Source organism: Eutrigla gurnardus (assembly GCF_963514095.1).
Source record: "Eutrigla gurnardus genome assembly, chromosome: 15".
NCBI lineage: Eukaryota > Metazoa > Chordata > Actinopteri > Perciformes > Triglidae > Eutrigla > Eutrigla gurnardus.
In genome coordinates this window covers 9,367,353-9,382,281 of record NC_139938.1, presented here as the reverse complement: position 1 = coordinate 9,382,281, position 14,929 = coordinate 9,367,353, and the positions used below count along the sequence as shown (strand labels likewise).

Below are 14,929 nucleotides of genomic sequence, written 5' to 3'. Positions count from 1 at the left end.
TTACTCCTAATTTACAACCTCGTTTAACCCTGTTTTTCCGAAAAATAAACATACAAATGTAAAGATCATATTGATAACGTTTTTATTTAAACTAATTATTAAAAAAAAAATCCACAGATCTTTTGGAAAGGTGCAGAATTAAACTATATCACTCCTTGTGAAAAAAATTTTTCATTGTGAATTAATCATATTTTAAATATTTGACGGGTCCAAAATTAATGTTTGTTTATATATGTAGATGTGTGATGTGTGGCTGCGGCTTCTAGCAAGGCTTGTGAACCAATAGAATAACCTACGTTGGTATCATGTGGTAGTCAGGGGTCAAGAGTCTTTGGGGTTGCCAGTTAGTTTGGAAAAAATCGCTGAGTTTGACGGTAAGCGGGCGGCATTTCGGTACCAGTCCCAAGTGCTAAGTGAGCACGGAGCAAGACCAGAATGAACATTGGTTCAGGGTGACTGAGTCTGTCTGAATGTCACTCTACTCGACCATGTGCAACAAACTGGCAACCAATTGAGGGGCGCATGCCCTTCAAGCAACAGCTGTGTTGTAAAGTGAATGCAATGGAAGGGGTGTGTGCGAGTGCGACTGGATGGTATCAATGTTGTCAATAGCAACTTTAAAACATAATTCACCAGAATTTCTAATAGTTCTTTAGGTATCTGCTTCAAGTTGATGTTTTAATTGCCTCTCCTGATTATATCTAACACTTGCTTCAATCACATGCTCTACAGCAGGGCTATTCAATTTGTTTTGAATGAGGGCCGGTTGATGAAAATTATCCAAAATGAGGGGCTGGAATAATATGTCTTGAAAATGATGAGCATCACATTAATAGCTACAGATCAAAGTCAAGTTACTTTATTGGTCTCCCAAAGGAGAAATTGGATTAGTAATGTACATTGAAAATTTGGGCTACTCAAAAATGAGCTGTGCAAAGCCATCCATGTGCTTGTGTCAAAGAGTCATGCAAACTTCTGTTCTACCTTACATGGCTTGCAAACACTGATTCATACTTTCATAAACATCCATGTATTCAGTCATATATACATTAATTTATCCATTCACCCCATGCATTCAATCCTTCAATATATACACATTCATTACTCCATTTATACACATACATATATTCAACCATGAGAAAACATTCCTTCCTACATTAAGTAATATGAATATACGTTTATTTATCCATTCACTGCTACCCATGTATTTTATCCTAAATAAATATACATTCATTACTCAATTTATACCCATGCATTCTGCCATGAGAATACATTCCTTCCCACAATCATAGACATATGTTCACCGTTTCTCATTGATGAGCTTGATTGAAAGAGGGATAAATGAATGAGCTTTCAGCCATCAAGCTCCTCTTCTGTGGAACCATCTTCCGGTGTTGGTTCGAGAGGCAGACACCGTTCACACATTTAAGAGTAGGCTTAAAACTCACCTCTTTGACGCTAATAGTTTAGGGTTTGCCTGGCCAGCTCTTAGTTATGCCGCTATAGGCCCAGAACTTAAATAATACTCCTGAACCTCCTCAGCCACACCATTCCTAACTGCCTTGCAGTCATTAAATCTCACATTCCCCCCCTATGTGCACTGCGCCTGACACGCATGTGTTTACTCTGCAACTGCTATTCACTTAGTAGTCTGACAGGACCGCACCGCAACGACATCACAACAAACCTCACGTGTGCACTGGCAATCTGAGGTCCCTCGTCTGTGTAAACAGTTTGGTACCTCCCTTGGTGCTTACCCCACCAACGCTGCTACTTTTTTGCTCTTGAACACTTGCTCTCTTAACAATAAAGCCCCACTCATCCATGACATCTCTGAAAAAGGAATTGACATATTGGGCCCTAGTTTCGTGGCGCAGCGCAGGGTGGCGTCACAGATTCAGCTTGGCGCAGCAGACAAGATTTGTGCCAAAAAGCCGCGCCGAGACTGCGCCGAAAGCCCACCAGCTCCAACCTGGTCTACTCTTGGCGTAAGGCGAATTACAGCTGGCGGAGTGGCAGTTTGGCTGACGGCGCGCAGTGCGCAGACGTCACCAAGACCTCACAGGCAGGTTTACACAGTTCCAGGCACATTTAAATGCAATAAATAATCACAACAAACACTACTTAATGCAACTTATTGAATCAACACGTGAACTTATAGATTGTCCCGTCACATCTGACGTCAGATCAAAGGCGGATGGCACGGGTAACGGAAACTCAGCCTGACTGAATTAACACAGCTGAAACTTTCTCTCTCTGTCTCCCACTCACGCCTCCTCTCCTCCCTCTTTCCCACTTGCGGGGGTAGGAGTGACGGGAGGAGTGCCTGCGCCGGACTACGCCATGCACAAAAATTGCAAAGTCCAGGCGGACACACCCTGACTGCGCCTGGTGTATGAAACTAGGGCCCAATATGTTTAACTGGGACATAGCAAATCTATTATCATGGCCTGCTCTCCATTCCTCGCACCAGCCTGCGAAACTTTGGGGAGAGAGCCTTCAGCGTGGCAGCCACCACCCTGTGGAACTCTCTCCCCACAGACATCCGCCCCGACCCTGGTCACATTCAAATCAGCTCTCAAAACCCTTCTGTTCACAAAGGCCTTTGGCCCCTATATTTTTTATATTTTGTGTTCTTTGTGTGTATGACTGTTTGGTTGTATAACACCTGTAAAGTGTCCTTGGGTTCCTTGAAAGGCGCTATATGAATTCCAGTTATTATTATTAGTATTGCTCATTGAGATGACGGTCTGACCGAAGAGTCAGTCTTTGAACCGACTTAATTCACTGAGTCGGTGGAATCGGGTGTCAGCAGCAAATGAGTTTGTACCAAATGTAGCCTACAGGTTTTCTTTCATTGCCTGTCCCAGTAGCCGGAAATACATCACCTAAGCTATTAAGCTATTGTGTTTGACATTAGTCTCCTGGTCCACTAGCGCCTCTACTGGCTATATGTGGTAGCTCTATGTACTGTGAGTCTGACTCACACAAAACACACCATGAGAACCGCAATAGCCGTCCAGGAGACCAAGTCCAAGGCCGACAAGTCCACAGCGATTAGCTCACTTGCTGAAAGGAAGGCTGGTTTGGAACCTTTCCCAGTCAGCAGGCCAGGTCAACAAAAGACAGAGGCTGCTACGACTTAGTAAAAATCAAGTATAGCACATTTAAAAACAACAGAAGACAAAAAAAAACAAAAAAACAAAACAAAGGGACTTTTTCATGTGCACACCGCCCCACACCCCTGCTGGGAACTGGAGACCCCCGCCCTGTACGTGACACTGAGTCGGTTATCCCATCGCTAGGCTGCTCATTGAGCTTTGACAGCATGGAATCGGAAAGGTAGCAGTGAAAATGTGGTATGGATTTCATTGATTTAGACTTTCTCCCAATGAAAAAGCAGAATGGATTACAAGGTAGCAGGGAAAACATGATGTGGAATTTTAGTTTAGCTTAGTTTAAGCTACTCTCAATGAGCAAGTGAATTGGATTTGACTGACTGGTCAGAAAATAGCGGAGTGGACAGACAGATGCACTGACCTTTGACATGTTAAAAGTGGGGTGCTCCAAAGTAATGATTTTAAAAAGTGGGTGGGACTTGTCCTCATACAATGCGTCCCAACACCTATTTTTCAAGGACCATACCAGTGGTTTTGCTAGCTTTATTACATTTACTATGAATCACATAGCACAAGCAACAAGGTCTTGATGTTCTGTCTTAGATATTTGTATTTGTGTTTTCCCCACCATTCACATAGCCTACTGTATGTATTGGTTTGTATAATAATCAAAAGGTAGAAGTTTGAAACTTGGCATCATAGTTATTTTATTTACATTATTATTCCTTCACTTCCGCTAATTTATTTTTGTATGAAGAGAGATGAAATTGGTGGAGATCCATAGCTGCCTGGAACAGTAGGAAATACAGTGTGCACCAAATTAGGCTCAATAATATGAACAGTCATCTTAGAAAATTTAAACATTTTAATAAATTAAAAACTGATGTAATATACACCATTATGAATATACAACTACAAGAAGCATACCAATACATTTGAAATACAAAAAAAACTGACTGTTGGGAGTGGGAGTGAGCAGGAATTACAATAGCCATACATTCTTGTTACTGTTTGTGCCAACAAATAAAAATAATAAAAGTTAAATAAAAAACATCATGAGGACTGACTTCTCAGTGAACATTAAAAAGAACTGAAGAGTTTCACATCTGAACTAAAGAAGACACATGTTGAGGTACTGAGTTGTCTATGCCTGTAACTAACACACTCACACACATTTTAGGGTCATGATTTAAAAAGAAAGTCTGTTAAAACCAGTAATAACATCTCAGAATGACGGAACAATTAAGAGGAGACAAATTAAGAGGAGACAACTTGAGAATTTGTTCTTCTTCACTTGTAATGCATTTTGTGGTGAAACAAATAGATAAAAGATAATCTGGGTCATCTACTTTTACATAAACAGAATGTTTTCATGTATGAAGGCTCCGAAAGTTGAGTGTTAACTAATTTCAAACAGCATCTTTATAAGACAATATTTAAATTTCTCTGATCTCCAATCATAGTAGCACGTCAGGTCCCTTTTAAGCAACCACCCCAACTAGTGGTGTGTTGTTGTTGCCTTTACTGTCCAATAAAAGGGCACCTGCTGGGGGTGATGATGAGCAAGCGATCTGTTCACTTAGCACCAAACAATGTGTTGATACTATTTGCAACCATCAATCACTTTGAAGCACTGTGACATTCAGACCAAAGGGACCAAAATTGTAAACTCAACCCCAAGAAGTACAGGATTTTGTAGCTACATTTTGTCTGGAAGAAAGAAATATATAACTTTAAAAATGAAAAAGCACCGTGGATGTTATTAAATAGCACCAGTTGTCAGAATGTATATGGCATGTTCTTTTTTTGTTTTGGTTTTGGCAATGTACAGCACTGACTCGAATGTCACCGACATCGGGAGTGAGGTTTGGAAGCTGCTGCAATGCTCGACCACCACATGCTTCCAGTTATAACCAAAGAACGAAACATTTGGATCCCCTTTTGTCAGTTCAAAGCAGCATCATGAAGCACTGTGTCTGTTACATACATACTATAACTATATATATATATATATATATATATATATATATATATATATATATATATATATACTGTATATCTATATATACGCTGTGACATATTTCCATCTGCACAGTTTGTGAAAAAGATGATTATACATTTATGTGTTCTGCTGTGATACAGATCGCAAGGGAGCACCATAGGGGAAAATATTCTTACCATTCTGTCATGCTAAAACATATTTCACAAAGATGAATGTGTAACTGCAGAAGCCAGCCTGGTTAAAAACCAATAATAAAGAAGCAAGGAACTGAATCACTCTACATGAAAGGACAAAATATTTGTGTGGTCGAGATGACGGCCCACAAATGAATTAAACAATGACATTTGCTAACATCAAATGGACATTGCTATAAGAACTAGTTTGCTGTCTCTGTGAGTCTATGTGTAGTAGACAGTGAGACACACATGACATGACGCCATGTTGTTGCACCTTTCTCTTTTGTTTTGTACACAGCTAAAAACCTCAGACATGTGTTTCTACTTTGTGTAATTGCTACTGTAGCAACACATATAAAAATAATAGAATATAGATTTATACATTCTTGGAAACAAGTACTGTCCCCAAATAAGGATCATATATATATATACACACATAGTATAAAGTGCCTCTATAATATACCTCTATAATATTCAATTCTTTTTAAACAGATTTCTAGCGTCTTCAATAGCTGATCATCATATTTTCTTCTACAAAATATATATATTATTTGAGATATTATTTACACTCAAATCTAATGCTGCAATTCTTTGTATACTCAAATTTGGACAAAAGTTGATACGTTATATCGCCTCCATGTTGCTAGAATGATACACTGATGGAAAGAGTCTGCAAAGTTTCACTAAGTCTCATGTTTAGAGGGATTAAGGTCTCTGCATGGGCCCAACCTTCCTGCCTGTAGGAGGTAATAGAAGAGTAATTTAAAGTCTGAGCATCATGTCATTTGTTGTTATTTATTTATTTCACGAGCCTGGAAGCTATTATTTCATTTGAAAGACAAGGTAGTAGTAATAGTAGTAGTAATAGTAATAGTTGGAAGTTGTATGTCAGTTCTGACCATGAGTCAAAGCATCAAACACAAAAATCTGATTGAAATGATGTGATTTAATCCTATATCACAACAAAGTTGTTCATAGCTCATTTGGGATGCAATTTGAGTTTTCAAAAAGGACAATTAATATTTGGCAGATTTGAATGACCTCAGAGAGCTGCATTTCAAGAGCAACTAAATTATGATTACAATATGGGGGCAACCAAAGCATTGTAGTTGTGGAGCAGGTATCCTCTCTGAGAAGTCGGCTCAGGAGTGATACAGTACTTAGAAACTATTAAATACCCAAACACCAACTATTTCAGAGTCTTACCATCAACTGCAAACCATTGATCTTATCTCAGCACTACTGGGGCTCATAGGACAACATCATGTGACTACATTATGGTACATCATCCATAACCATCCTGAGCTATGTTTTCCCTAAATAGCAAATCATCTGGAAACAATTATGGGTGTTACAGCTTCAAATCCAAGGAATTATCGAACCAGGTGTGCTTTTATTGTATGTCAACGCTGCTGTGCAAACTGCCTTAAAGCGATATACATACAGTTCAATTTAGAGATTTCAGGCTATTTTGCTTCCATAACACATCATCTTTCAGACTAGTGTAAAGAAAACATCCAAAATACACATTTCTGTGTTTATTTAATGACTTTCTCTATTTGTGTCTGTAGAATTATCCTAAATTCCCCAGAAGTTACCAATAGATAATGTCTCATTTGTATATCAAAACATTACATTTCAGAAAATGTATAATACAACAAAATGATAATCTTGATGTAATAATCAACTGGTTTCATGGTGATATCTATTAGTGACAAGTTTTACTCTCTTCACCAGATCTCTAAAGGACATTCCTCTAAATAGTTTTTTTCTCAGACTCTGAGGCAGAAGTCTCCACTTCAGCAGCACGTACATCTGCCCAACTTTCCACTTTCATTCCCATTTAATAATCTGAAGGTTTTGTTCACATATTATATTATTATTTGCTTGATTTAGACAATATTTTTTCATAAAACATTGATTTCATGGCTGTTCATGTTATTTTGTGATTTATGGAGTAATAAAAAAAGATATCCCAAATTCCCTCTGGGAAAAACGTTTGAATCTAATTTATCAACAAATTTAAATATGGTATTTGATAAGATAATGCCTCTACATTTTTGAAAAAATGCAAAACATAAAAGAAATGTCTTAATGTAAGTCATCAACTGGGGTCATTGTTTTTTACCCCTTGATTTTGTCTGCCACTGGTTCTACTGAATTGCCCAATATTTGATCATTTTAGAGCCTTGCGTCAACCTTACACTTTCAGGTAATTGAGCTGTTTCAGTGGCTTTTGCTTCAATATTTGGGACTTAACAGTCCAGGGCTGTCATGCTTTTCTTACACATAATAACTACAAGACATTCTGGTGGTGATTCCCCATTTTTGTCAGAAGGATTCAAATGTTGCCACGCAGATAATATCCATCACTATACACTATGTGCATGGACACATTCCTCAGTGGCACATTTAAAGGTAAACAGTACTTTTAGTACTTTTAATTTTATCATTAGATGTGATTTCCCCTCTCTCCCCCCCTCTCTCTCCCTCTCATCTCTCTCCCCTCTCTCTCCCGCTGTCCTCTCTTCATATACGTGTCAGTAAAGCCACACAAAGCTACAACTTCCCTTCCCGGAGCTGTGGTTGTGACTTTGAGTTTGACTCTCGTTTTCATGGTGTTCATTCTACATTCAACTAAAATATATAGAATTGTTGGCGATGAACCTTAATTAGTTAGTTCTTGATCGTTTTGGCTGTCCTTTTTGGAGGTGATGTCGAGTCTCAGCATGTTTATATTTACTGACTTGGATGTCTACTCTCAAACAGCGTCCACATAAGAACCACTGCCATATTTAAAAAAGATGGGATGTATTTTAAATTGATTTCTGTACCTGCATGCATATCATTACCCAATTTTAAGAAAATATGCAATTTCGTTTTACATTTTACAATATATAGAAATGAAAGAATCTTATCTAATATATTCAAGGTCTTCTTTCACATTGTCCAGTGTTTTGTTTGTCTGTGAGTTAAGTTGGCATCGGCTATGATTTTGCAAATACAATATATGCAATTCATTGTAAGTAATTGCATTGCATTGCAAGTAAATTCCTCAAAAGAAAAGAAAAGAAGTTGGAACAGTATTAACACTACAATGTATCCTTATTGTGATTTATATCTTCAATTCTTATTTAAACTCTTTAAAAACACCCATATACTATTGATTTTTTCCAGAACCATAGAATCATCAGAAATGTCTGGCTAGTATTAGGGAACGTCACTAATATCTTGCTTCTTTCGTCAATGTAAACAGGAATTAATTGATAGCTGATGGCCCTCATACTGTCCCTTTAGTGTCACCTTGTCTTTTCATAGACAGTGTTACACACAGGCCGAGAAAGTACAATGCAACCAAAACAACAGCGTGACTTCATTCATTGAATTCCCATCAGCTCTCAGCTCAGTGACTCAAATATCAGGTCTGAAGTGAAATATACAATACACTCTTCCTCTTAGATGTGCTAAACACCTTTCTCGAAATGGAAAAAAAAAACAATGATACTCCCATATCTGAAAAACATTATGCAGCAGATTGCCTGCAGTTTTTCATTTAAATATTAATCATGCCATAATAGGAGATTGTATGGAAGAAGAGGTCCTTGTTTCAGTGTGATTTTGAATCCAACCATCACTCCAAGCACCTTCATTGAAACATTGAAAATGGATAATCATTTCAATATACACTCATTCTATCAGCCTCACTTCATAGTTCACTTAGCACCGGCTGCAAGAAGAGGCTCCAGCACCAATGATGAGATACATTTACATACATGTCCAAACTATGTTGCTGTCACATGCTAGCTCATCCCCTCCAGCCAAGCTGTCTGCACACTCACAGAGGTGGTCATTCATAAAATAGTGGTGTTGGTTTGGGATCCATTGGTGATCAATGAGCTGGGTGTTCTACACACATTTTATTGCCACTTCATACTCACTGTAACGATTCATGCTTTTTTTATTTTTGGAAGTAGATCCTGTGGTTTAATTTTAGTTACAGATGTTAACATAAATTTGTTTCAAATGTATTTCAAAGATATTTCCACAATAAGTGCATTATATTGAAAAATGCCATTCTTAACTGTTAGCTAGCAAATGTTTCACATTTTGGAGACGTAATAATTCCATCACAAAGGCACTAATTATTAAATAAAACTGCTGCTATTTGAACTACTAAAGCAACCCGAATGCATCTGTATGATGCATTTATTAACTTGATTCCAGTATGCTGGATATGGTTGTGAGTCAGGACCTATTATGTGCAACCATTTCTTAGGAAATGTTCCTTGTTTCGTAGATCACATCTCTTCTTCACTCCTCCTGCAATTTAGATATAAAATATGAGAGATGAGGTGACATTTGTTTGGAGCATATATTGTGGAAATATCTTAATAAAGAAAATAACTTTTAGTGTTGGATTTTAGACTTTGTTGGAGTTGTCAGAATCTACTCAAAATCACAATAAAAAAAACACACAAAAATAAATAAATGCATAAAAATCATTGGACATACCTAGGAGCATCCCATCTAAACAAGATATGCTACCATAACACCTACAAATGATTACAACTTCTGCAAAATTTGAGCACCGTTTGAGCAAAAGTGAAAAAACCCAGCAATCAAACAGTGGAAGTGCACTTCTGTCCTTTGTTGAAACTAGAATGTGACTGAACTGCGGCTTGTGTCATGTGTCATAGTTCACTTATCCAATCATTTTTGAGCCCCTTACTGTCCACATGTCCAAGTGAACAGTCCATAATTAATAATAATAATAATAATTGAGATGATTCATAAATAATCATCTCAATCAATGAAATATTTCAAAGTAAAACTGGGCATGTAAATACAACTGCTGATACCAATTCAGGATACAACAAACACTTTTGACTCACTTTGTGTTACCTGCAGCGCACCACACTATTTTCTTAAGGGCTGGCTGTACTCTCACCTGCACACATAAATAAAATGTTTGTTTTTTTAAAAAGACCAATTAGACACAAGTGAAGGAGGCAACCAACCAGAAGCTCCATTAAGGCCCAATGAAGCCATCATTTTTTATACCCTCTAATATGTATGAAGAAAATACTATTGCACTATATACTATGCCACAACATATTATCCTCTGCTATGTATGGTTGTTTATTTTTCAATTCTATAGTGTTTGTCTATAGTGTATTTAACTATAGTTATTTCTGATTTGGAACCCTCTACGCTACCTTCAGTAGAAGAGCTGGAGATGTAAAGAAGCAAACACATATCAAAGGAAATTGACAAGATTTTGCTCCAGTGCAAAACATTATGAGATGTGAGAAGCTAAACACAGAGCAGCTCAATTACTTTATATTATAACTGAAAGTAATAGAATTGCCGCCCTTCATTGTGCCTGTTAATGGTTCATTATAGGTATGTGAACCATAGTCGAAGTTCAGGGTTGTGTTTCGGTTTGTCAGTCCGCATCATTTCTGAGGGAGTAGAAAAGATGAGTAGAGTGTGAGAGAATTAACATTCTGCAAGATAAATACATGTAAATTAACTCAACGTATGTACATGTAACAAACTAGAAGAAAAGAAAACTACAACATATCATAAGGGAACCATTGATGACTAAAGGCTAGTTTGTTCTGCTGGCTCATCCAGGTGCTTGTGGTCTCGTGTCCTGTGCTCTGAGGTATACTTGGTAGAAAGAGAACACTCATGTTTGTGAGGCGAGTTTCGCGGCGGATAATAGACGCTGCTGGCGGAGAGGATCCAGTAAAAAGAAAAAAAAGGGGGGGGGGGGGGGCTTTTAAATGGAAAACTAACACAAGAGTGGGAAAACTTTTTAAACGGGGGTTGGGATCTGGGTGTCATGTACTGCCTCTTTTTGAATTCATCTTTTTGCACTGGAGTAAAACTTTGGAAAACTGTAGCAGCTATTTTTTTTTTAAATTCTAATTACTAAAGGTCTAAAGACGATTTATTTTTTTAAAGGATTCTACTGGATTTAAACATACATGGATCATCTCCGTCAGTAGTACAACATGAACTGCATTCGTTGTCATCACAGATTGAACCTGGCCGAATGCTTACTAGTGCGGATTGAACTGACCAAGGACATAGCTACAGAATAGACCGAATCGTAATGCTGAATTTTAGTGCTATTCCTCTTTATAAACAATAAATTGCAAACATCTTTGTTTGTTTTTTTTCTTTTCTGGTTTGTATCTAGCGTTATTTTGGAATGAGGGCATATTGCCCGATTGTGACCTTGTCCTCAAGAGCTTCAGAGGAGCGTTGCATGATCTAGGTCTATGTTGTCCATACTGGCTAAAATAGCCTTCTGGTCCTCCCGGGGTGGACGGCGGTACAGCAGAGCAGAAAAGCGAGCATATGGGTCATGGAGGATGGGCCGTTTCTTCTTCTTGCAGAGGTAGAGAGCTTCTTCGGGTTGGAGTACCTGAGAGGTGTAGGCCTGCTGGGTCTGAGAGGTGGTGACAACTGGAGGAGGAAAGATGAAAGGCAGGTCAGAGCCACCAGAACTTATGGTGAAAAAGTTTACAGCGTTTCATTCTGACCATCTCACTGACATGACTGCAGTCGTCCTTTCCTGTCCTAATTTTACCTTATGTCAAATCATGAGTCTGTACTCCACATCATGTTTTCCACATCAAAATCTATTCCAACTGTATAATGTAGCATAGCCAGAGAGTCAATGATAGACTGCCAGACTTCTTAGGTTCCAGTGAGTGCCAAGCGACCAACAACTTCAGACATCAAAACTGTGAGAGCTGTCAGAGTGACGTAGCTTCAGCTGTTAGCTGTGCTGTTAGCTGCTCTGTCTGTGAACGCTAGTACTACAGCAGAACTTTAAATTCAGTTAAGTTAACTCTTAAACTTATTCAAAGACTACTCCAAGGCTCTATAGCTCATGGGTCCAAAGAAGGCTATTGTGTCTGAGGAACTCAAGGACATAAAAAAAGTTGCTCGATTTCCTAGCAGAAGAAGTTTATGCTGTCAGCCTGCAGCAGAAATGCTTCATAGACTTGGTTGAAGAGGTGAAAGCTCTATGGAGGCAGAATGAGGAAAAGGACAATCAGATTGCCAACCTGGAAAGCAGAGTGTCAGACTTGGAGCAGTATACGCAGAGGAACAACATTATCATCACCGGGCTCCATGTAAAACCCCGGTCATACGCTCGGGCGGTGACCGCTGACAAAGGGGGGGAACACGGAGAATGGTATGCTAGCTCCACGGAGCATCAGGTGGCTGCCTTCCTGCAGGCCAAGGGGATTGACTTGGACTGCGATAATATTGAAGAAAACCTGTCAGCGAGCAGGTTAGGCTCACAGAGTGAAAGGTTGAGTTAACTCTCTTGCTGGAATGGAACATTTAGAGTATCCCTCTTCTCAGGGTAAACAAACTCAGAGTTTCAGGAAAACCTGCTTTCTGGAACATACCCCTGGAAAAGCGCTATATAAAACCTATGTACTATTATTATTATTATTATTAATAAACCTGGGGGGGAGCCCATTTTTGTTCCATTAGGAACAACCCCAGTCTAACCCATCTGTAGATACCTGGCGGCAGATCAAAAACATTCATTTTTTTTTATGTCTATAAGGTATTTCATCACTAAACTCACTAACTTCACTTTGCTCTACAAACAAGCCAGCATGTTGCTAGTTAGCCAGCCTGCCCCTAATGTCCCTAATGGATATCTTTGAGAAAATGTAGGAAGATTGTTGAGGTTGTATATTGTTCAAGCGTAATAGCTCTATAAACCTGCATCCCCCATTTTAACTTACACTCTCCCCTCTTCACCCTATAGTAGCAGAGAGAGAGAGAGAGTGCGGGGGCAGAGGGGTTGTTTAATAGCCATCATGTCCCAAGCTGGGCCGCATGCTCCAATCCACCATTCCCGTTATGATGAACAAATCGCTTCCTGATAATCCCTTGACTGAAGGCAGTACCTTTTCAATGACCACACCTCATTGGCTAGACTGTTCCATTATGTGTTCTCCCAATACTAGAAAGGAGTCTTGCCTGGCCTCTGCAGGATCTGACTTGGAAGGACCTGCCTGATCAAGCATCCTTGACTTTGAGAAGCACCCAATAAAAAAACAACTGCATAGTGAGTGGCCACACATCTTTGAATAAACCTGAACAAAGGGATCCAAATTAGCAAAGAGACTTGTAGTTAAGGCTGGATTATGCTTCCGCGTAGTGATCACGCAATGGCTACGCAACGGCCACGCAGTTGCTTGGAGACCGTGATGGTTCTGCGTTGGGTTTACGTGTCGAAATGCAATTCAATGCCACACCGGTAAAGGGCGCTATGTTTTTTGTAAAGAATGACCGACCGACCGAGACTCTTGACGTATATCGTCGTTAGCCTCGTTATAGCCTATTTGTTTACTTTCCGGCTTTAAACATCCACCATTTTTCAGAACTTGGTGTTTTATTTCTTTGTGCAAAAGCGACAAGGTGCAAACAATAAAACGAGGTGCAAACAATAAAAGCAGCCTTTTAAAAGTTTAAATGGCGGTGTTTATGAGTGGAAACCGGATAGCGGTCTCCAGCGGATGTAGTTAGCGGACCAATCACAGCCAATGCCGCTGCGTTGGTGTTGCGTCGCCTCGACGCGCGTCTAGGATTTTTGGGAGGCACACGTCAGGCCCTTGCATTGGACGTAAGGGGGGTCCGCAAGGACGTAAGGGGTCCGCAAGCCCCCTTGCGTTGTGTCGACGCGGAAGCATAACTCAGCCTTAAGATCTCCAATGTGTACCCATCTATGGGTTCCGTTTGTCAGACCCCCTGATCAGCAGTATGTGTCTTGTGTCCTTAATGCAACAAAATGAATAAACATCCACTGCAATGACAAGTTAGAGTTACGATAATCTTTGCTGCCTAACGACTCAAATGCGACACATTTAATATTACGTTTTAAGTGATAGTGCTCTGTGCAGCAGCAGGGGCAGAGCTTCAGGGCCTGCAAAGTCGAGCATGTCATCTTTTACAGGCTACAGCTAATATACTGCAGAATATACTAAACTGACTAAATTAACTCTTCCAAGCACTCCAAAGGGCAACGCATGTTTAATATTAAAAGTCAAATCAGCACTGACGCTGTCTTATCTCATTGAGTCAACAGCTGTGAAACAAGTTTTTAACATATCACTGCGTAAAAAGTGCGGACAGAGAGGGAAAGGGTTCACACCTGTTTTCTTTCTGGACTTGGAGTTATTGTTGTTCATCATCATCTTCTTGGCCTTTTTAATACGTTGGTATCTCATTGCATCAATCCTCTCAGACCCTGAAAGGGCACTCGGTGCACCTCGACGTTTTCTGGATAGAGAGCAGACAGAGGGGAATACGGGTAACTTCAGGCCATACATGGGTCAGTAGACTGTGTTTCTGCACCACATGGTGGAGAAGAACCAGAAACCAACTGGTCTCAAAACAGCAAGAGGTGCAGCACAGTGCCTAAGGATCTTATGAGACACCGAAAGAGGTTTCAAGAACAATGTCATTAATTGTACTTTTGCCGAAACATTCTACATCATCTGGATAAAATAACAGTTATTTATAGGCCAAAAGTTTCACAAAATAGGTTAGTAAATCCAGATCGCATATTAAATTGTGCATCTTCAGGG

The 14,929-nt window shown here is 39.4% G+C and overlaps 1 protein-coding gene across 4 annotated transcripts in view; it reads right to left on the bottom strand.

Moving 5' to 3' along the window:
• Positions 1-10,094: 10,094 nt before the first annotated feature.
• Positions 10,095-14,929, bottom strand: part of igsf9bb (immunoglobulin superfamily, member 9Bb) — a 126,713-nt gene continuing 121,878 nt past the window's right edge. For 3 of the 4 annotated variants that reach the window (XM_084029277.1, XM_084029280.1, XM_084029278.1), the window contains 2 exons: positions 14,494-14,621; positions 10,095-11,774 (listed from right to left, as the gene is read on the bottom strand). In XM_084029277.1, the coding sequence (XP_083885403.1) occupies positions 11,560-11,774; positions 14,494-14,621 (343 nt within the window). In that variant the 3' untranslated portion in view covers positions 10,095-11,559. Of the gene's footprint in view, positions 11,775-14,493; positions 14,622-14,929 lie in introns of those variants that run through there. The other variant, XM_084029279.1, reaches the window with a different exon arrangement.